The sequence below is a fragment of the Bombina bombina genome, chromosome 12, assembly GCF_027579735.1.
Source record: "Bombina bombina isolate aBomBom1 chromosome 12, aBomBom1.pri, whole genome shotgun sequence".
NCBI classification, from domain to species: Eukaryota; Metazoa; Chordata; class Amphibia; order Anura; family Bombinatoridae; genus Bombina; species Bombina bombina.
In genome coordinates this window covers 68,275,678-68,298,030 of record NC_069510.1, presented here as the reverse complement: position 1 = coordinate 68,298,030, position 22,353 = coordinate 68,275,678, and the positions used below count along the sequence as shown (strand labels likewise).

Sequence of the window (22,353 nt, the reverse complement as noted above, 5' to 3'; positions counted from 1 at the left end):
TCCTATCATTAACACAGGCAAAGAGAATGCCTGGGGGTGAAGGGAGGAGCTGTGGTGCTCTTTGCCACTTCCTGCTGGCAGGAGGTTAAATCCCACAAGTAAGGATGAAATCCGTGGACTCGTAATATATTGTAAAAGAAAGCCATTTAAAAAAAACAAAAAAAACAAAACACAACTTTCTTGAAAACAGGCTTAAAAACAAACAATAAAACCCCCAATAAAAGTACATAATCCGTTACTAAAAACGGATCCTCACTGAGCCATCAATAAAATAAATAACTCTTCACACTAACAGTACAAAACTGCCATAAAAACCAGCACCCTGACAGGAATAATAAAAAATGTTCCCCTTCAGCGTTTCAGCTGAATAAGTGCCAAATTTTTCCCTGCTTGCATAGATAAATAAAACTGGCACTTACCTTAATATTTATCTGTCCGGCAGTAGGACAGCTCACCTGGTTTGAGAGGATGCCATCCATCACATGGACCTGTGGAAATACAGAAAGACTTAGTAAACTTACTCAGAATATCTAAATAGAGCAGCAAAATGTTTTTGGAAAACGCAGTGAGGATTGTACCCCACAAGTTTCAAATTGTTTAAAAGCCACCACTGTCCTACAGAAGAGACTGACATGGGCTAACTAGACCCTTTAGAAAGATCAGAGCAAACCTACTCTGTTTTTAAAATAAAAAAAATCTTGATTGTAGATCAGACACAAAACTTCACCTCCACCTGAACCGCAGGCAAAGACAATAACTGGGGATTATGGGTAAGGGAAGTGACATATGTAGCAGCTTTGCTGTGGTGCTCTTTGCCTCCTCCTGCTGGCCAGGAGTGATATTCCCACTAGTAATTGATGATTCTGTGGACTCACCATATCTTAGGAAAGAAAATGCCAGTAAGCGTATCAGTGTCTTAATAAATGTAAAAAAATACACTCTGTTAAAAACTCAACAGTCCTTGCAAGTATCGCTCTGCTGAGCTTGTAGGCTATAAAAGAAATTGTTAATACAGCCCTCACTATAAACCCCAATCAGAGCCTCAATAACCAAAGAGCCACATATAAAAAATTATATGCTAAGGAAAATCCTCTCCGCACAAGGAGATTAACCCCTAAGTCTCTGTCACATAATGAGTGCCTGTACCCTGCCAAGATAAATCCCCAATAAAAGGATGTGTGTCCCAATTAATTATTGCAACAATATCCTCTGAAGTGCAAGTCTTCAGTACCTTGACAACAAAAGCACTTACCTGCAAATCCAGCTGTCCAGCAGGAAGACAGCTCACAAGGTGTGAAAGGACACATACTCTTTACAGAGACCTGTAGAAAAAGAAAGAACAGAGTAACCAACTCTGGCTTTCTATACCAAGGGCACCAATATATGTTTGAAAAACTGAGCAAGGACCACCTCACTACTTTTCTAACTGCTTAAAAGCCACTACTCTTACTCAAGAGATTGAAATGGACACAGTAATACCCAAATTCTTACTTGCAAGGAAAAATACCCCCCAAAAAGGAAAATTATCTTCAGACACCTAACTTCACCTCCTCCATTGACAAAGAGAACGACTGGGGGTTATGGGTAAGGGAAGTGACACTTAACAGCTTTGCTGTGGTGCTCTTTGCCTCCTCCTGCTGGCCAGGAGTGAATATCCCACTAGTAATTGGAATGACGTTGTGGACTCCATGTCTTAGGAAAGAAAATTTGGTTTCAGTGTCCCTTTAAAACTATTGAAATTCTAGGGTATCCTATTTTTATTCTAATAAATGTTGATTTTTAATAAACAATTGTATTTTAGGATTTGTGTTAAGTTCAATAGAGTGATACTTTAGCATTTTTTGGTGCTCCCTCTTTCTGTACTATTATAACTAACTTTTGAGTTTATTAGGGATCTCATTTTGGGATCGTGTATTATTTTGTGTAGGCGCTGTGTGTATATAAACATTCTGAGACTACATCAGACACGTTGTCTCACCCCGCTGCTTCACAAACACATTGCGCACTAGATGAGATAGAATACTGATTATTAGTACTATAAGGTTACCCATTCTTTTTAAATGTATTTTAATTAAAACATTCTTAGTCTTGAAGACGACATGCAAGTTCAAAGGTTAATATTTGCAGGTAGGGGGCGTTTAGAATGACATAAGAGTGGGTGTGGGTGGTGGATTGTGAACTCTATTAGCAGGAGAGGACTGGATATCTTAGGCCCAAGGGGGTACAGCAATTTTACATTGATATTTAATGAAATAGTGGAAGCAAAACACACGCACATATACATATATATATACACACACAGATACATACACAAATATACATATATACACACACAAAAATATACATAAACACACACCCACAAATATACAGACACCCACACACACTCAAGACACATGCACACACGCACTGATAAAAACACCTGCATGCACCCCCCCCCCCATAAATGTAGCCATCAATCAGCAAGCACCACCCCAGTTTCCTAGTTACTATTGAGGATCCAGACCCCATGAAAACAATTTTCTATCCTCCATGTTTTTTCAGTTGAGCGCCCCCTTTTGACTAATCCAGAAATAAAGTAAGTCAATTTAGAAAGAAGATAGAATGAGAATACTGAATAGCAATATGTGATGAATTGCACAATATTTTAATTACTATGTGATCCTGAATATATAAGCAGTTTAAAACAAAATAATTTTGTTAATACAGAAAGTGGACCCAAGTAATGAGCTGAAAAAAATTACACAACCTGAGATGGTATTAGTACATGGAAAAAACTATATACACAGTTGTACTATAGGCATAATAGTATAATATGTACGTCATATAGACAAAGCTTGGCTAATGGTACAGCATTATAATAAAAAAAAAACTTCACGACGAGAACTAGGAAATGAGTCAACGCTATAAAAGCCAGAAAAAAAAAAAACTATACAATTTTATGTCCAGCAGAAGAAATTTACACAGCCAACACTTGCCCAAGACCCCTCTCTGCATTATATAGTTTAGTTTCAGACCAACTGCAACTGGCATCTCTAGAAAGAAAAGGACATAATACTTTCCATCATTTAGAATCTAACTTCTGGGAAAAAAGCCAGTTTTTAATTATTTTTTAAATACCTTTAAAGGAACAGTTTAGTCAAAATTAAATATTCATGATTCAGATAAAGCAATTTTAAGCATCTTTTTAATTTACTCCTATAATCGATTTGTCTTTGTTCTCTTGGTGTCTTAATTTGAATGTAACCTTAGGAGCCAGCCCATTTTTGGTTTAGCACCTGGGTAGCGCTTGCTGATTGGTGGCCTCATTTAGACACCAATCAGAAAGCGCTACCCAGGTTCTGAACTAAAAATGGGCCAGATCCTATGCTTTCATTCTTGTTTTTTCAAAATCTTAAAATTGCCTGCTCAATCTGAATCATGAAAGTTTAATTTTGACTCGACTATTCCTTTAAAGCAAAAGTATATATATATATATATATATATATATATATAAAAAATATAATGAATGTGTATGTATGCATTCAGATCCTTCGTTAGTATCCAAGTGAGGAAGGCGGCGGGTGTTTGCGGTATTTGCCTCTTTTCAGATTTATTCTTGTGAAAGAGAAATCCGGTTTCGAAAAAGAGCCAAATATTAACAGTATCCGAATACACGTAATTATATATAATAAATATATATATATATATATATATATACAAATACACATATACATATATACACATACACACACTGTGTATATATATATATATATATATTTATTTATATATTAATATTAGATATTAATGGGATAAATAATCTATCATGCTGCTAATTCTTGAATTGTTCCCATACGGATTGTCACTCTGGATTTGAGTTCAATTAAAGCTGTCCTTTATGATTTTGCAATAAGCTGGTAGCATCCTGCTCTTTAGACAGAAAACCGTTACTACGATTCATAAAAACAGAACATAAAGTTTCTAGTCCTCCCTAGTCAGAATCATAAAAATTATAGAAACAATTTATAAAATATACAAATTTACAACGTAAATGAAAATTTATTTATATAATCTTTAATATAAATTTTATTTATATATTTATAAATATATTATTCTGAAAAACAATTCACCAATATGTATACTTAATAAAATAGCAGTACTGTAGAACCCAAGCGGTTTTGTTTATTCTATAGATGAATAAGCAGTAGAGTTCCAAGGACTACAGAGAATTTGATATCAAACTGGAGGATTTCAATAAATTATCTACTATTTGCTTTTTTGCTTCCCAACCCACATTTTCCCAGTTTCCGGATTGCTAAACCCTTCAAATTCCAAGTTGCTGTACCTGGCTATGGATTAAGCAAATAATTCTGCTAGTTTTTTAAAAATAGCAGCCATGTTTAAAGGGATATTCAACCCAAAGTTTTTCTTTCACGATTCAGATAGCATGCAAATCTTTATTTCAAAAGCAGGAATGTAATCTTAGGAGCCAGCCCATTTTTAGTTCAGCACCCTGGGTAGCGCTTCCCGATTGGTGGCTACATTTAAGACAGGTGCTGAACCAAAAATGGGTCATCTAAGATTACATGCCTGCTTTTCAGATAAAGACACCAAAAGAACAAAGAGAAATTGATAATAGGGGTACATTAAAAAGTTGCTTAAAGGGACAGTCTACAAAAGATTTTTTTTATTGTATTAAAAAATAAATACCTTTACTACCCATTCCCCAGTTTTGCATAACCAACAGTTATATTAAGATACTGTTTACCTCTGTGATTACCTTGTATCTAAGCTTCTGCAGACAGCCCCCTGATCACATGACTTTTTATTTATTATCTAATGACTTGCATTTAGTACTGTATTGTGATAACTCTTAAATAACTTCTCGGGCGTAAGAACAATGTTATCTTTATGGCCCAGATGAACTAGCAGTCTCCTGTTGTGAAAAACAAAAATAAAAGCATTTGATTAAGAGGCTGTCAATAGAGCCTTTAAAACTGGCAGAAATTTAAAGGTTTAAATGTTATAAAGTATATTAATACAACAATGTTGTGCAAAGCTGGGGAATGGATAGTAAAGGCATTATCTATCTTTTTACAAACATTTTTGTGTAGACTGCCCCTTAAAAATTGCATGCTCTATCTGAATCATGCGTTTCACATCCCTTTAATCTGCATTTAGAATGAACAAAACACGTCTGCGATCGTTACAACCACAGCTTAGCAGATGGGTTCTTGTCATTAACAAAATACTGTAGGATTTCAGTTCAGACTAAAAACAGAAATCAAATGGTAATCGCATTCCAGGGTATTAAAGGGACATTTTAGTGTAATAATAAAGCGCTGTTCTTCAGAGTATTTATTATATAAATGTGTATTTCTCAATATGCCATTCATGAGTGTGATGCAGACTCTTATTTAACCGCTGGTACATATGTACGCCCCTTTTATATTAGCTTACTGTGTCTTGCTCTGGGGCTGCAATGCATTGTGCATGGGAACACAACTTGACTTTTACACAACCTTCGCAGGTGTTAAACACACAGTCATTACTAAGTACTAAAGCATTTTATAGTTGCAAAAAAATATCCATTTAAGATATCACTGTAGCAGCTTTAAAGGGACAAGGTAGTAAATAAATTCTGACCAGCCCACACAGAAAGAAACCATACCTACTGCTGTACCCCTAATGATGTAAATAAGCAATGTTTCCGTGAGCTTTATTGGCTAGAAGGGGGAGCACTAACTAGAATTTTGTTTTTAATTTTGATATTACAGCAATGTATTATTTGACTATCATGTCTCTTTAATTACAAAACCATGTGACAAAGGATACGAAGACAGAATAGAACGGATTCATTAATGCTGTGCCTGGTTCATAGGAAAAATAAAGCATCCTACAACAGTGTTGATCTATTTCATACTGAATTGTAGGCGTGGTCTCACTGATGTAGTTAAAGTGATATGAAAACTAAATTATTTCTTTCATGAGTCGGAGCAGCAATTTTAAGCAACTTTCTAATTTACTCCCATTATCAATTTTTCTTCATTCTCTTGGTATTTTTATTTGAAAAAGAAAAATGTGGCCACCAATCAGCAAGCACTACCCAGGTGCTGAATTAAAAATTGGGTAGCTCCTAAGCTTACATTGCTGCTTTTCAAATAAAGATACCAAAAGAATGAAGAAAAATGAATAGGAGTAAATTAGAAAGTTGCTTAAAATTGCATTCTCTATCTGAATTGAGAAAGAAAAAAAATAAATTGGGTTTCATATCCCTTTAAGACTTTTGAAGCATGTCTCTCTCTCCCTTTTGTTGTTAAAAACATTGATACACCCAAACGTCAGACTTGAAGATTATCTCTATCTGACCACAGGAAAGATACTATTAAAGAATACCCCCCCCCCCGGGCAATAAGTCTGTTGTGTCCAGCAACAGATAAACCTGAACCTTGGTCCATCACAAGCACTCAAGAAACCTTCAACTGGTGGAATAAATCTGCATGGTGCGTCAAGTAGATAAAACAAGGAAAAAAAGAAGCAGATTAAAGAAAACATACTAATGTACACATGATGCTGTAGAGACGTTTCCATTGTTTTGGCGAGTGTGGGTGCAATCACAGCTCTCATGGCGATTATTCACAGTGTTCCCGTACAAAGTAAGTGGGACGGCTTCCTGGCAAGTCCAAGCTTGAAGGAGCATTTGCTGAAATCCTCCTGTTGAGTTTGGTAAGGAAGAATCACTGCTCCATTGTGGTCAACATATTAACGTTTTTTTTTTCAAAGGGCTCAAATAAAGCATCTCACCACATTCCTTTCATCCCTGAGTTTAAGAACCTTTCATACGGTTTTGGTAACTGGCCATTCTCACCCTTCATGACAAGACTAGGAGGCACAATACATGGCAGATCTCATGTTAGAAACCAAATTACTTGTTGAAGCCCGAAACCACATTGCGGGTAAAGAGTTTAACCAATGCTATCCCCCCCAGCATCTCTCACATATACCGGTGCAGGAGCCACCGTCAATGCTCTGCCGTATATTTGGTCCTGAGTGAATCCTTGCGTTAACTACCATTGTAAACTATGCACAAAGAAGCCCACTGTCCCTGATGCAGATACACTGCCATATGTAATACAGTTCAAGAGTTTATCATCAATATATGTACAGCAGCAGTGAATATATCTGAATGTTTTAAGTGGAGGTGCTGATTGTATGATTAATATCACTTCTTCATGGACTCCCAACAACGAAGAAGAACGGTCCTTGCAAAGACAACAGAACCGTCGTACTGCTCCTCCTCATGTCCAGATAGGAAGGGGATGAGCCTCGGTGTTGAATACAAACTTATCCAAGTTGATAAGGTCCACATCATCAGAAAAAATCAAGTATAGATATTTGAGGGTCTCCCCCAGGAAAAAACTCTCCATCTTATCTCTTGGCTCAGGGCTGATGATGCTTTGTACATTGTTGATGGAGGAGAATCCACCTGTAGAAACCTGCATGAATAGGAAAGAGTGTTAATTTATTCCACGTAGCAAACAGAGCACAGTTTTATTTTTTAAAATCAAATTTTTAAAGGGACAACCCCCCCCCCCCCCTCATGATTCAGATAAAGAACCGAATTTTAAACAACTTTTCAATTGACTTCTATTATCAAATTTGCTTAATTTCCTTGGTATTCTTTGTTGAATGAGCAGCGATGTCCTACAGGGAGGTAGTTGAACACACTGATTGAGCCACCAATCAGCAGCTAGCTCCCAGTAGTGCATTACTGCTCCTGAGCCTACCCACATATGATTTTCAAAAAAAGGATATAAATAGAACAAATCAAAATAGATAATAGAAAAAAATTGGAAAGTTGTTGACTGAAGTAACAATCTAGCAAGATTCTGAATTACGGTGTTGTGTCATCCAGTTAACCATCTTTCCAATGAAAGTATGCATTTGTTATTTTTATAGTGCATGTTTTGCTTCATTTGGTTTGGATCATGCCATTGTTTAGCCATATTCTTCATACAAATTAGGAAAAGAACACACTTACAGCACTGGGGCACGGAACCAAAGACTTTCCAAAGTCCTCCACAGTCGCAAAAAATCATGTAGCCTTCAATTCATAAAAAAAAGACCTTTATTATCTCTTTGCTGGGTCCATAGGGAAAACAACGTTTCAGGCCTGCAATAGGCCCTTAGTCATGTATTACACATAAATACATGACTAAGGGGCTATTGCAGGCCTGAAACGTTGTTGTTTTCCCTATGGACCCAGCAAAGAGAAGTCTTTTTTATGAATTGGAGGCTGGAATATATATGATTTTTTTGGCCATATCCCTGTCACGTGTGTGTATTTTGTTTGGCATCAGGATTATAAATATTAATCTATAGGGCATACTCTTTTTTTTTTTTTTTTTTTTAAACTTAATTCCACCTACAAAAATGGAGATTGAGTGCCCGATCATTAATAACTTGCAGGCACGGAGAGAAATCACACAATATCTTTGGGATTTTTTTAGACCTTATATTGTAAGGTAGATGTCTCTCCTTCATATACAGAACACTGCAAAGTGAGATAAACATCTCTCAAGGTCAAATTTGAAGTTATTTTATTTTTTAGATAAATCATGGTACTTAGCGGGGAGAGATTTACAGTGTATACATAGTTAAACACAATATATATATATATATATATATATATATATATATATATACACATACACACACACACACATATATATATATATATATATATATATATATATATATATATATATACATATATATATATATACATATATATATATATTATATATATATATACACACACATTTGTAAATACATATATACACATATAAATAAAATACAAGTACACACATATACTGTAGATGATCAGACCCTGAGCATATAAGAGAAAACACCACAGTACGAAATAGTGCAATCACTCTTACAAAAGCTAAATCGAGAGTTTATATTTAGTGTGTTGCTGTGACAACTTAATTAAAATCTTATATGCCAGAGATACACTTTGCAGCATTACCCGTGTGTGTTTGTTGAAGCTTTGCAAAATCTCCCAGCCCCAGTCCTGGTATTTGGTGTCACCGGTAAACCGATACAGATAGAAGAGGCTTTCCACCGTCTCAGGCCTCAGCAGATTGTGCCGGTCAGCAGGCTAAAGAGAAAAACAAAGGCTGCAACGTAAGCTATTTGTAAAAGCCATGCAAAATGTGCAACTTGAGCCAGAGGTTTGCAGTAGCAGTTTCTAATTAAAGGACGATAATAGTGACATTGTCTAATTTGTTACAGTGTGTAATTTTAAAACTATCAACCCTACATTACTTTGTGTTTAACCTTCGCAAAGGGATTAAATACACAGTAGAAGTACCACTCAGGACCCGCAGAGCACTGCTAGTCCGGAGCAGAAACCACCGCTTATGCAATCAGCTGCACTAGTTACACAGCTGAGTCGTGCGACAAGCTGCTGATTAGATCAGCTGACATTTCTGCTTGGGACCAGCAGTGCTCTGCGGGTCCTGAGCGGTACTCCTAGTGTGTTTTTAATCCCTTAGCAGGGGTTAAGCACAAAAGTAGTGCAGGGATGATAGTCTTAAAATGATGTGCTCTACCGAATTAGATCTAAGCCAGGTAAGGAAGGATATTTTCAATACAAATGATTCAACACCGATTAAATGTTATTTATTTTATTACAAACCTTCACGTCAATGTCCTTGACGCTGCTCGGCACAGAGTGAATGTTGAAGTGTGATATTTCAGGACTCAGTCCAGTCTCCATCTGTTTATACATCTGGTAACAAGTCTCCATAAGGGCAGCGGCCAACTCCATGTGATCGGATGTTATGCCATTATGGGCTCCCAAGGCAAGAGTGCCAGGTAAGAAGCACACCAAGTGATCCTACAGATAAGAAAACAAACATGCACAGATTGTAATCATGGGAAGGCCCTTGCACTTTACAGGACCATTTAATACAGTAGAATTTTATGATCAAGAAATGCACCAACTCTGAATTTCTAGCAGTAGATTTTTTTTCAGACAAATTTTAAAATTGAATTCAATTTGTCTGCCCCCTATATCATGTGACAGCCAAAAGCCAACCAGATTCCTACGTATAAATTGAGTTTTCTGCACATGCTCAGTAGTAGCTGGTGCCTCAGAAAGTGTGTGTATATATATATATATATATATATATATATATATATATATACACATACATATACATACATACACATACACAATGCAAAGTTTGATAATAGAAATAAATTGGAAAGTGTCTTAAAATTGCATGTTCTTTCTGAATCCTGAAAGTTAATTTTGACTTTAGGGCACCTTTAGACGTTTTTTTTTTACAAATATACTTCAATTTGGCTAATTTTATAGAAGCATTCAAATTACATTTTTTTTCCCAGACATGCTATTGATTAGACTTTCGTGAAGAAAGTCAGAGTTTTGTTTTAATGAAACGAATATCCAAATGAATGCACAAAGAAAATGAAAGAAAATGAAAAACTACTGATGAAAATCATCAGTATTCATTAGTTTCCTTTAATTATTTAAGGGATTAATACTTACCTTATAGCTCGCTCTGGCGAGTGCCCTAACCCCATTCTGTTCTTGCCAGAGCATCAGCCGAGCTAACAGGAGGCTTAGCGCGCTCGGCTTCCATGACCTGCACTAAAGTTAGTGCAGGTCCTGGGAAACAAAAGCAATAATAATGCTGTTAGCGCAGACAAGGCTCTGACAAGAAGAGATTCTTTTCACCTGTAACTTTTAAATATTTACATTTGTTTTAACGAAAACCAGGGTATGGCACTGGTCCTTAATGACCAGCGCTTGCCGATTGGTTGGTACATTTTAGCCACCAATCAGCAAGTGCAACCTAGATGCTGAACCGAAAATGGTCCGGCTCCTTAGCTGTTGGTTTTAACAATTATCTGCCCAGCTTCCTTCAGTATTCTCATTTAGTGGGGAACCTCCATAGATGTAATTAAAGGACAAGATATAAAAAAACAAAAAAACTTAAAATTATGCTTACCTGATAATTTTCTTTTGTTCTGACAGGGAGAGTCCACAGCTGCATTCATTACTTTTGGGAAATACAGAACCTGGCCACCAGGAGGAGCCAAAGACACCCCAGCCAAAGGCTTAAATATACCTCCCCCACTTCCCTCATCCCCCAGTCATTCTGCCGAGGGAACAACAGTAAGAGAAATGTCAGGGTGAGAAAGGTGACAAAAAAAAAAAAAAATTTACGGCCGCCCCAAAGAAAAAACGCGGGCGGGGAGCTGTGGACTCTCCCCATCAGAAGAAGCACAGGGAAGAAAAAAAAGAGACAACACAATCTCCAGAGCTCCAAAAATATGGTAGCAGACGAGATACCGTAGGGGGGGAAGAAAAAGGCCAAAAAGCCCGAGCTTCTAGAAACAGATGACCAGATATCACTGTAGCAGCTTTAAAGGGACAAGGTAGTAAATAAATTCTGACCAGCCCACACAGAAAGAAACTATACCTACTGCTGTACCCCTAATGATGTAAATAAGCAATGTTTCCGTGAGCTTTATTGGCTAGAAGGGGGAGCACTAACTAGAATTTTGTTTTTAATATTGATATTACAGCAATGTATTATTTGACTATCATGTCTCTTTAATTACAAAACCATGTGACAAAGGATACGAAGACAGAATAGAACGGATTCATTAATGCTGTGCCTGGTTCATAGGAAAAATAAAGCATCCTACAACAGAGTGTTGATCTATTTCATACTGAATTGTAGGCGTGGTCTCACTGATGTAGTTAAAGTGATATGAAACCTAAATTATTTCCTTTCATGAGTCAGAGCAGCAATTTTAAGCAACTTTCTAATTTACTCCCATTATCAATTTTTCTTCGTTCTCTTGGTATTTTTATTTGAAAAAGAAAAATGTGGCCACCAATCAGCAAGCACTACCCAGGTGCTGAATTAAAAATTGGGTAGCTCCTAAGCTTACATTGCTGCTTTTCAAATAAAGATACCAAAAGAATGAAGAAAAATGAATAGGAGTAAATTAGAAAGTTGCTTAAAATTGCATTCTCTATCTGAATTGAGAAAGAAAAAAAATAAATTGGCTTTCATATCCCTTTAAGACTTTTGAAGCATGTCTCTCTCTCCCTTTTGTTGTTAAAAACATTGAGATACCCAAACGTCAGACTTGAAGGTTATCTCTATCTGACCACAGGAAAGTTACTATTAAAGAATACCCCCCCCCCCCGGGCAATAAGCCTGTTGTGTCCAGCAACAGATAAACCTGAACCTTGGTCCATCACAAGCACTCAAGAAACCTTCAACTGGTGGAATAAAAATCTGCATGGTGCGTCAAGTAGATAAAACAAGGAAAAAAGAAGCAAATAAAAGAAAACATACTAATGTACACATGATGCTGTAGAGACGTTTCCATTGTTTTGGCGAGTGTGGGTGCAATCACAGCTCTCATGGCGATTATTCACAGTGTTCCCGTACAAAGTAAGTGGGACGGCTTCCTGGCAAGTCCAAGCTTGAAGGAGCATTTGCTGAAATCCTCCTGTTGAGTTTGGTAAGGAAGAATCACTGCTCCATTGTGGTCAACATATTAACGGGTTTTTTTTTCAAAGGGCTCAAATAAAGCATCTCACCACATTCCTTTCATCCCTGAGTTTAAGAACCTTTCATACGGTTTTGGTAACTGGCCATTCTCACCCTTCATGACAAGACTAGGAGGCACAATACATGGCAGATCTCATGTTAGAAACCAAATTACTTGAAGCCCGAAACCACATTGCGGGTAAAGAGTTTAACCAATGCTATCCCCCCCAGCATCTCTCACATATACCGGTGCAGGAGCCACCGTCAATGCTCTGCCGTATATTTGGTCCTGAGTGAATCCTTGCGTTAACTACCATTGTAAACTATGCACAAAGAAGCCCACTGTCCCTGATGCAGATACACTGCCATATGTAATACAGTTCAAGAGTTTATTATCAATATATCTACAGCAGCAGTGAATATATCTGAATGTTTTAAGTGGAGGTGCTGATTGTATGATTAATATCACTTCTTCATGGACTCCCAACAACAAAGAAGAACGGTCCTTGCAAAGACAACAGAACCGTCGTACTGCTCCTCCTCATGTCCAGATAGGAAGGGGATGAGCCTCAGTGTTGAATACAAATTTATCCAAGTTGATAAGGTCCACATCATCAGAAAAAATCAAGTATAGATATTTGAGGGTCTCCCCCAGGAAAAAACTCTCCATCTTATCTCTTGGCTCAGGGCTGCTGATGCTTTGTACATTGTTGATGGAGGAGAATCCACCTGTAGAAACCTGCATGAATAGGAGAGCCTGTTAATTTATTCCACGTAGCAAACAGAGCACAGTTTTATTTTTTAAACCCCCCCCCCCCTCATAATTCTGATAAAGAACAGAATTTTAAACAACTTTTCAATTTACTTCTATTATCAAATTTGCTTAATTTCCTTGGTATTCTTTGTTGAATGAGCAGCGATGTCCTACAGGGAGGTAGTTGAACACACTGATTGAGCCACCAATCAGCAGCTAGCTCCCAGTAGTGCATTACTGCCCCTGAGCCTACCCACATATGATTTTCAAAAAAAGGATATAAATAGAACAAATCAAAATAGATAATAGAAAAAAATTGGAAAGTTGTTGACTGAAGTAACAATCTAGCAAGAAGAAAAAAAAAAAATTACGGCCGCCCCAAAGAAAAAACGCGGGCGGGGAGCTGTGGACTCTCCCCATCAGAAGAAGCACAGGGAAGAAAAAAAAGAGACAACACAATCTCCAGAGCTCCAAAAATATGGTAGCAGACGAGATACCGTAGGGGGGGAAGAAAAAGGCCAAAAAGCCAGAGCTTCTAGAAACAGATGACCAGAAAACCAGCCCCAAGAAAAGTAAAAAAAACAAGAGGCACAAACAACCTCGACCCCTTAAGGAAGAGGTACCATCGCAAATGGATTCAAAAAGGACAATCCAAGAAAAAAAAAACATAATTTATGATTACCTGATACATTTATTTCTCTTGTAGTGTAGTCAGTCCACGGGTCATCCATTACTTATGGGATATATTCTCCTTCCCAACAGGAAGTTGCAAGAGGATCACCCAAGCAGAGCTGCTATATAGCTCCTCCCCTCACATGTCATATCCAGTCATTCGACCGAAACAAGACAAGAAAGGAGAAACTATAGGGTGCAGTGGTGACTGGAGTTTGAATTAAAATTTAGAACTGCCTTGAAAGACAGGGCCGTGGACTGACTACACTACAAGAGAAATAAATTTATCAGGTAAGCATAAATTATGTTTTCTCTTGTTAAGTGTAGTCAGTCCACGGGTCATCCATTACTTATGGGATACCAATACCAAAGCTAAAGTACACGGATGATGGGAGGGACAAGGCAGGAACATTAAACAGAAGGAACCACTGCCTGTAGAACCTTTCTCCCAAAAACAGCCTCTGAAGAAGCAAAAGTGTCAAATTTGTAAAATTTTGAAAAGGTATGAAGTGAAGACCAAGTTGCAGCCTTGCAAATCTGTTCAACAGAGGCCTCATTCTTAAAGGCCCAGGTGGAAGCCACAGCTCTAGTGGAGTGAGCTGTAATTCTTTCAGGGGGCTGCTGTCCAGCAGTCTCATAGGCTAAACGTATTATGCTACGAAGCCAAAAAGAGAGAGAGGTGGCCGAAGCCTTTTGGCCTCTCCTCTGTCCAGAATAAACGACAAACAGAGAAGAAGTTTGCCGAAAATCTTTAGTTGCCTGTAAATAGAACTTCAGGGCACGGACTACGTCCAGATTATGCAAAAGACATTCCTTCTTTGAAGAAGGATTAGGACATAATGATGGAACAACAATCTCTTGATTGATATTCCTGTTAGAAACTACCTTAGGTAAAAACCTAGGTTTAGTACTCAGAACTACCTTGTCTGAATGAAAAATCAGATAAGGAGAATCACAATATAAGGCAGATAACTCAGATACTCTTCGAGCCGAGGAAATAGCCATCAAAAACAGAACTTTCCAAGATAACAGCTTAATATCAATGGAATGAAGGGGTTCAAACGGAACACCTTGAAGAACTTTAAGAACTAAGTTTAAGCTCCACGGCGGAGCAACAGTCTTAAACACAGGCTTAATCCTAGCTAAAAGCTGACAAAAAGCTTGAACGTCTGGAACTTCTGCCAGACGTTTGTGTAAAAGAATAGACAGAGCAGAAATCTGTCCCTTTAAGGAACTAGCAGATAAACCCTTTTCTAAACCCTCTTGTAGAAAAGACAATATCCTAGGAATCCTGACCTTACTCCATGAGTAACTCTTGGATTGACACCAATATAAATATTTACGCCATATCTTATGGTAAATTTTTCTGGTAACAGGTTTCCGAGCCTGTATTAATGTATCAATAACCGACTCTGAGAAACCACGCTTTGATAGAATCAAGCGTTCAATCTCCATGCAGTCAGTCTCAGTGAAATTAGGCTTGGATGGTTGAAAGGACCCCGAATTAGAAGGTCCTGCCTCAGAGGCAGAGACCATGGAGGACAGGACGACATGTCCACTAGGTCTTCATACCAGGTCCTGCGTGGCCACGCAGGCGCCATCAGAATCACTGATGCTCTCTCCTGTTTGATTCTGGCAATCAATCAAGGCAGCAACGGAAACGGAGGAAACACATAAGCCATCTTGAAAACCCAAGGAGCTGCTAGAGCATCTACCAGCACCGCTCCCGGGTCCCTGGATCTGGATCCGTAACAAGGAAGCTTGGCGTTCTGGCGAGACACCATGAGATCCAGTTCTGGTTTGCCCCAACGATGAATCAGTTGAGCAAAGACCTCCGGATGAAGTTCCCACTCCCCCGGATGAAAAGTCTGGCGACTTAGAAAGTCCGCCTCCCAGTTCTCCACGCCTGGGATGTGGATCGCTGACAGGTGGCAAGAGTGAGACTCTGCCCAGCGAATTATCTTGGAGACTTCTAACATCGCTAGGGAACTCCTGGTTCCCCCTTGATGGTTAATGTAAGCCACAGTCGTGATGTTGTCCGACTGAAATCTGATGAACCCCAGTGTTGCTAACTGAGGCCAAGCTAGAAGAGCATTGAATATTGCTCTTAATTCTAGAATGTTTATCTGGAGGAGTTTCTCCTCCTGAGTCCACGATCCCTGAGGCTTCAGGGAGTTCCAGACTGCTCCCCAGCCTAGTAGGCTGGCATCTGTTGTTACAATCGTCCAATCTGGTCTGTGAAAAGTCATTCCTTTGGACAGATGAACCCGTGACAACCACCAGAGAAGAGAATCTCTGGTCTCCTGGTCCAGATTTAGCAAAGGGGACAGATCTGAGTAATCCCCGTTCCATTGACTTAGCATGCATAGTTGCAGCGGTCTGAGATGTAGGCGCGCAAATGGCACTATGTCCATTGCCGCGACCATTAAGCCGATTACTTCCATGCACTGAGCTACTGATGGGCTTGGAATGGAGTGAAGGACACGGCAAGCATTGAGAATCTTTGATAACCTGGACTCCGTCAGGTAAATCTTCATCTCTACAGAATCTATAAGAGTCCCTAGAAAAGGAACCCTTGTGAGTGGTAACAGAGAACTCTTTTTCCACGTTCACTTTCCACCCATGGGACCTCAGAAATGCTAGAACTATCTCTGTATGAGACTTTGCATTTTGAAAACTTGACGCTTGTATCAGAATGTCGTCTAGGTACGGAGCCACTGCTATGCCTCGTGGTCTTAGTACCGCCAGAAGTGAGCCCAGAACCTTTGTAAAAACTCGGGGCCGTAGCTAACCCGAAGGGAAGAGCTACAAACTGGTAATGCCTGTCTAGAAAGGCAAACCTTAGGTACCGATAATGATCTTTGTGAATCGGTATGTGAAGGTAGGCATCCTTTAAGTCCACTGTGGTCATATATTGACCCTCTTGGATCATGGGTAGGATGGTCCGAATGGTTTCCATCTTGAACGATGGAACCCTTAGGAATTTAAGATTTTTAAGTCTAAGATTGGTCTGAAGGTTCCCTCTTTCTTGGGAACCACAAACAGATTTGAATAAAACCCTTGCCCCTGTTCCGTTCGCGGAACTGGGTGGATCACTCCCATCACTAAAAGTTCTTGTACACATTGTAGAAATGCCTCTTTCTTTACTAGGTTTGTTGATAACCTTGACAGATGAAACCTCCCTTTTGGAGGAGAAGTTTTGAAATCCAGAAGGTATCCCTGAGATATAATCTCCAACGTCCAGGGATCCTGTACATCTCTTGCCCAAGCCTGGGCGAAGAGAGAAAGTCTGCCCCCCACTAGATCCGTCTCCGGAAAGGGGGCCCTGTCTTCATGCTGTCTTAGGGGCGGAAGTAGGCTTTCTGGCCTGCTTGCCCTTGTTCCATGACTGGTTGCCTTTCCAACCCTGTCTGTAACGAGCAGTAGTTCCTTCCTGTTTTGGAGCGGAGGAAGTTGATGCTGCTACTGCCTTGAAATTACGAAAGGCACGAAAATTAGACTGTTTGGCCTTTGATTTGGCCCTATCCTGAGGAAGGGTGTGGCCCTTACCTCCAGTAATGTCAGCAATAATTTCCTTCAAGCCGGGCCCGAATAAGGTCTGCCCTTTGAAAGGAATGTTTAGTAGTTTAGACTTAGAAGTTACATCTGCTGACCAGGATTTAAGCCATAGCGCTCTGCGTGCCTGTATGGCGAATCCGGAATTCTTAGCCGTAAGTTTGGTTAAATGCACTACGGCATCCGAAACAAACGCATTAGCCAGCTTAAGGGTTCTAAGCTTGCTCAAAGACTCATCCAATGGTGCTGTGCGAATCGCCTCTTCCAGAGACTCAAACCAGAATGCCGCTGCAGCAGTGACAGGGGCAATGCATGCAAGAGGCTGTAATATAAAACCTTGTTGAACAAACATTTTCTTAAGGTAACCCTCTAATTTTTTTATCCATTGGATCTGAGAGAGCACAGCTATCCTCCACCGGGATAGTGGTACGCTTGGCTAAAGTAGAAACTACTCCCTCCACCTTAGGGACCGTCTGCCATAAGTCCCGTGTGGTGGCGTCTATAGGGAACATCTTTCTAAATATCGGAGGAGGGGAAAAAGGCACACCGGGTCTATCCCACTCCATGCTAATAATCTCTGTAAGCCTCTTTGGTATAGGAAAAACGTCAGTACACACCGGTACCGCATAGTATTTATCCAGCCTACATAATTTCTCTGGGATTGCCACCGTGTCACAATCATTCAGAGCCGCCAACACCTCCCCTAGCAACACGCGGAGGTTCTCAAGCTTAAATTTAAAATTTGAAATTTCTGAATCCGGTCTCCCCGAATCAGAACCGTCACCCAAAGAATGAAGCTCTCCGTCCTCATGTTCTGCAAATTGTGACGCAGTATCAGACATGGCTCTCGTGTCATCGGCGCGCTCTGTCCTTAACCCAGAGCTGTCGCGCTTGCCTCTTAACTCGGGCATATTGTATAATACTTCTTTCATAACATTAGCCATATCATGTAAAGTGATTTGTAAGGGCCTTGATGTACTTGGCACCTCAATCTCACGCACCTCCCGAGCGGGAGACGAAGGTACTGACACATGAGGAGAGTTAGACGGCATAACTTCCCCCTCGTCGTCTGGTGATAATTTCTTTATCGGTACAGATTGACTTTTATTCAAAGTAATAACAATACAATTGGTACACATATTTCTATTGGGCTCCACATCGGCTTTTGAACATAATGAACAAGCAGATTCCTCTGTATCAGACATGTTTAAACAGACTAGCAATGAAGCTAGCAAGCTTGGAAATTACTTTCAATAAGTTTACAAGCAATATAAAAAACGCTGCAGCGCTTTTAAAACACAGTTGAATAACAAAGAACTAATTCAGTTATAGTCAACAATTCTTTAAATGTATTAATTAGCAGAGGATTGCACCCATTAGCAAAAGGATGATTAACCCCTCAGTACCCAAAAACGGATATCAAATTAAGATTTAACGCTTTTATCACAGTCAAACACACTGTCACAGATCTGCTGTGACTGATTACCTCCCTCAAAAACGAATTTTGAAGACCCCTGAGCTCTCTAGAGACATCCTGGATCAAGGAGGAAGAAGCAGGAAGACTGTGCTAGAATTTTAACTGCGCAACAAGGCGCTAAAAAAGGCCCCTCCCACTCATTTACAACAGTGGGAGACCTGATATAACGGTTTCTATGCAGAAATATACGTTAGCCATGTGGAAAAAAATCCATGCCCAAAAGGATTTATCACCAAAGTACCTCACAAAACGAATAACATGCCAGTAAACGTTTTAAAAACAAACTTTTTTTAATGTCATGCAAAGTTATCACTAAGCCTGCTACCAGTAGCTTCCATTGCAGATAAGGCTTAAGCATTATTTCAGTATTAACAGTATTTTCTCAGTCAAATTCTAGTCCCTAGAAAATAACTCTACTGTGCATACATTTATCAGCCTGATACCAGTCACTACTACTGCATTTAAGGCTGTACTTACATCATACAGGTAACAGCAGTGTTTTCTTAGTCAATTCCATTCCCAGAAAATATTGTACTGCACATACCTCATTTGCGGGGGACCCCGCATGCTATTCCCATTTTCTGAAGTTACCCCACTCCTCAGAATGTCGAGAACAGCCAGTGGATCTTAGTTACGCCTGCTAAGATCATAGAAAACGCAGGCAGTTTCTTCTTCCAAATACTGCCTGAGATAGAAAAACAGCACACTCCGGTGCCATTTAAAATAACAAACTTTTGATTGAAGAATAATTAAGTAAAAACTCCAACTCCTCTCGCGACCTCCTCCTTTGTTGAGGGTTGCAAGAGAATGACTGGGTATGACATGTGAGGGGAGGAGCTATATAGCAGCTCTGCTTGGGTGATCCTCTTGCAACTTCCTGTTGGGAAGGAGAATATATCCCATAAGTAATGGATGACCCGTGGACTGAACACACTTAACAAGAGAAAACAACATTTCAAATGTCGTGTAAAGTTATCACTAAGCCTGCTACCAGTCGCTTCTACTGCAGTTAAGGCTCATACATTATTACAGTATTACCAGTATTTTTTCAGTCAAAATCTATTCCATAGAAAATAACTCTACTGTGTATACATTTACCAGCCTGATACCAGTCGCTACTACTGCATTTTAGGCTGTACTTACATCATATGGGTATCGGCAGTGTTTTCTTAGTCAATTCCATTCCTAGAAAATATTTTACCGCACATACTTCATTTGCAGGGGACCCAGCATGCTATTCCCTTTTCTGAAGTTACCCCACTCCTCAGAATGTGCGAGAACAGCCAGTGGATCTTAGTTACGTCTGCTAAGATCATAGAAAACGCAGGCAGATTCTTCTTCCAATACTGCCTGAGAGAAAAAACAGCACACTCCGGTGCCATTTAAAATAACAAACTTTTGATTGAAGAATAACTAATTAAAAAACTCCTAACTCCTCTCACGACCTCCTTCTTTGTTGAGTGTTGCAAGAGAATGACTGGATATGACATGTGAGGGGAGGAGCTATATAGCAGCTCTGCTTGGGTGATCCTCTTGCAACTTCCTGTTGGGAAGGAGAATATATCCCATAAGTAATGGATGACCCGTGGACTGAACACACTTAACAAGAGAAAACACAATTTATGTAAGAACTTAACTGATAAATTCATTTCTTTCATATTGGCAAGAGTCCATGAGCTAGTGACGTATGGGATATACAACCCTACCAGGAGGGGCAAAGTTTCCCAAACCTCAAAATGCCTATAAATACACCCCTCACCACACCCACAATTCAGTTTAACGAATAGCCAAGCAGTGGGGTGATAAAGAAAGGAGTAGAAAGCATCAACAAAGGAAATTTGGAAATAATTGTGCTTTATACAAAAAATCATAACCACCATAAAAAGGGTGGGCCTCATAGACTCTTGCCAATATGAAAGAAATGAATTTATCAGGTAAGTTCTTACATAAATTATGGGATATCAATACCCAAGATGTGGAGTCTTCCACTCAAGAGTCACTAGAGAGGGAGGGAATAAAAATAAAAACAGCCATATTTTGCTGAAAAAATTAATCCACAACACAAAAAAATAAGTTTATTTTCAAGTTTGAAAAAACAAAAACAAATAAAAAAGCAGAAGAATCAAACTGAAACAGCTGTCTGAAGAACTTTTCTACCAAAAACTGCTTCCGAAGAAGCAAATACATCAAAACGGTAGAATTTAGTAAATGTATGCAAAGAGGACCAAGTCGCCGCTTTGCAAATCTGATCAACTGAAGCTTCATTCTTAAAAGCCCACGAAGTGGAGACTGATCTAGTAGAATGAGCTGTAATTCTCTGAGGCGGGGCCTGATCCGACTCCAAATAAGCTTTATGAATCAAAAGTTTCAAACAAGAAGCCAAGGAAATAGCAGAAGCCTTCTGACCTTTCAGAAAATAAAACAAATAGACTGGAAGTCTTCCTATAATCTTTAGTAGCTTCCACATAATATTTCAAAGCTCTTACCACATCCAAAGAATGTAAGGATCTCTCCAAAGAATTCTTAGGATTAGGACACAAGGAAGGGACAACAATTTCCCTACTAATGTTGTTAGAATTCACAACCTTAGGTAAAAATTGAAAAGAAGTCCGCAAAACTGCCTTATCCTGATGAAAAATCAGAAAAGGAGACTCACAAGAAAGAGCAGATAGCTCATAAACTCTTTGAGCAGAAGAGATAGCCAAAAGGAACAACACTTTCCAAGAAAGTAGTTTAATATCCAAAGAATGCATAGGCTCAAATGGAGGAGCCTGTAAAGCCTTCAGAACCAAATTAAGACTCCAAGGAGGAGAAATTGATTTAATGACAGGCTTAATACGAACTAAAGCCTGTACAAAACAGTGAATATCAGGAAGTATAGCAATCTTTCTGTGAAATAAAACAGAAAGAGCGGAGATTTGTCCTTTCAAGGAACTTGCAGACAAACCCTTATCCAAACCACAGGCTGACAGATTTATTCATCTCCTCACTTGCTGCCTACCTTTTTGATCTTCTGAATCGTTGACTCCCTTGGAACTGGTCTAGCCTCTTCTCTAGTCAGTTGAGGTGTGGGACTGGACACTGCTGGATTCCTATCTGCTGACTGACTCCTGCCCTAAGGCATCCCTGGACTCTCCCTGGTGAGACGAGGATTCGCCCCTGTGATCATATCCATTTGGTCTACCGGACGACAAGCGGTTCCGGACTGCTGTTTTTGCACATCTGTGCTCTACATCTCGTGAGTAGGATTCTTTTGTGCTCCTAGTCTGTTTTATCATTTACCATCTGATCTGCACCATGTGGCGCCCTCTATT

At 39.3% G+C, this 22,353-nt stretch overlaps 1 protein-coding gene across 1 annotated transcript in view; it reads right to left on the bottom strand.

The window, feature by feature from the left end:
- Positions 1-2,623: 2,623 nt before the first annotated feature.
- MAN1B1 (mannosidase alpha class 1B member 1) overlaps positions 2,624-22,353 on the bottom strand; it is a 131,018-nt gene continuing 111,288 nt past the window's right edge. Inside the window, exons 11-13 of the mRNA XM_053695718.1 lie at positions 9,680-9,880; positions 9,008-9,139; positions 2,624-7,472 (exon numbers count right to left, since the gene is read on the bottom strand). Of these exons, the coding sequence (XP_053551693.1) occupies positions 7,275-7,472; positions 9,008-9,139; positions 9,680-9,880 (531 nt within the window). The 3' untranslated portion in view covers positions 2,624-7,274. The remainder of the gene's footprint in view (positions 7,473-9,007; positions 9,140-9,679; positions 9,881-22,353) is intronic.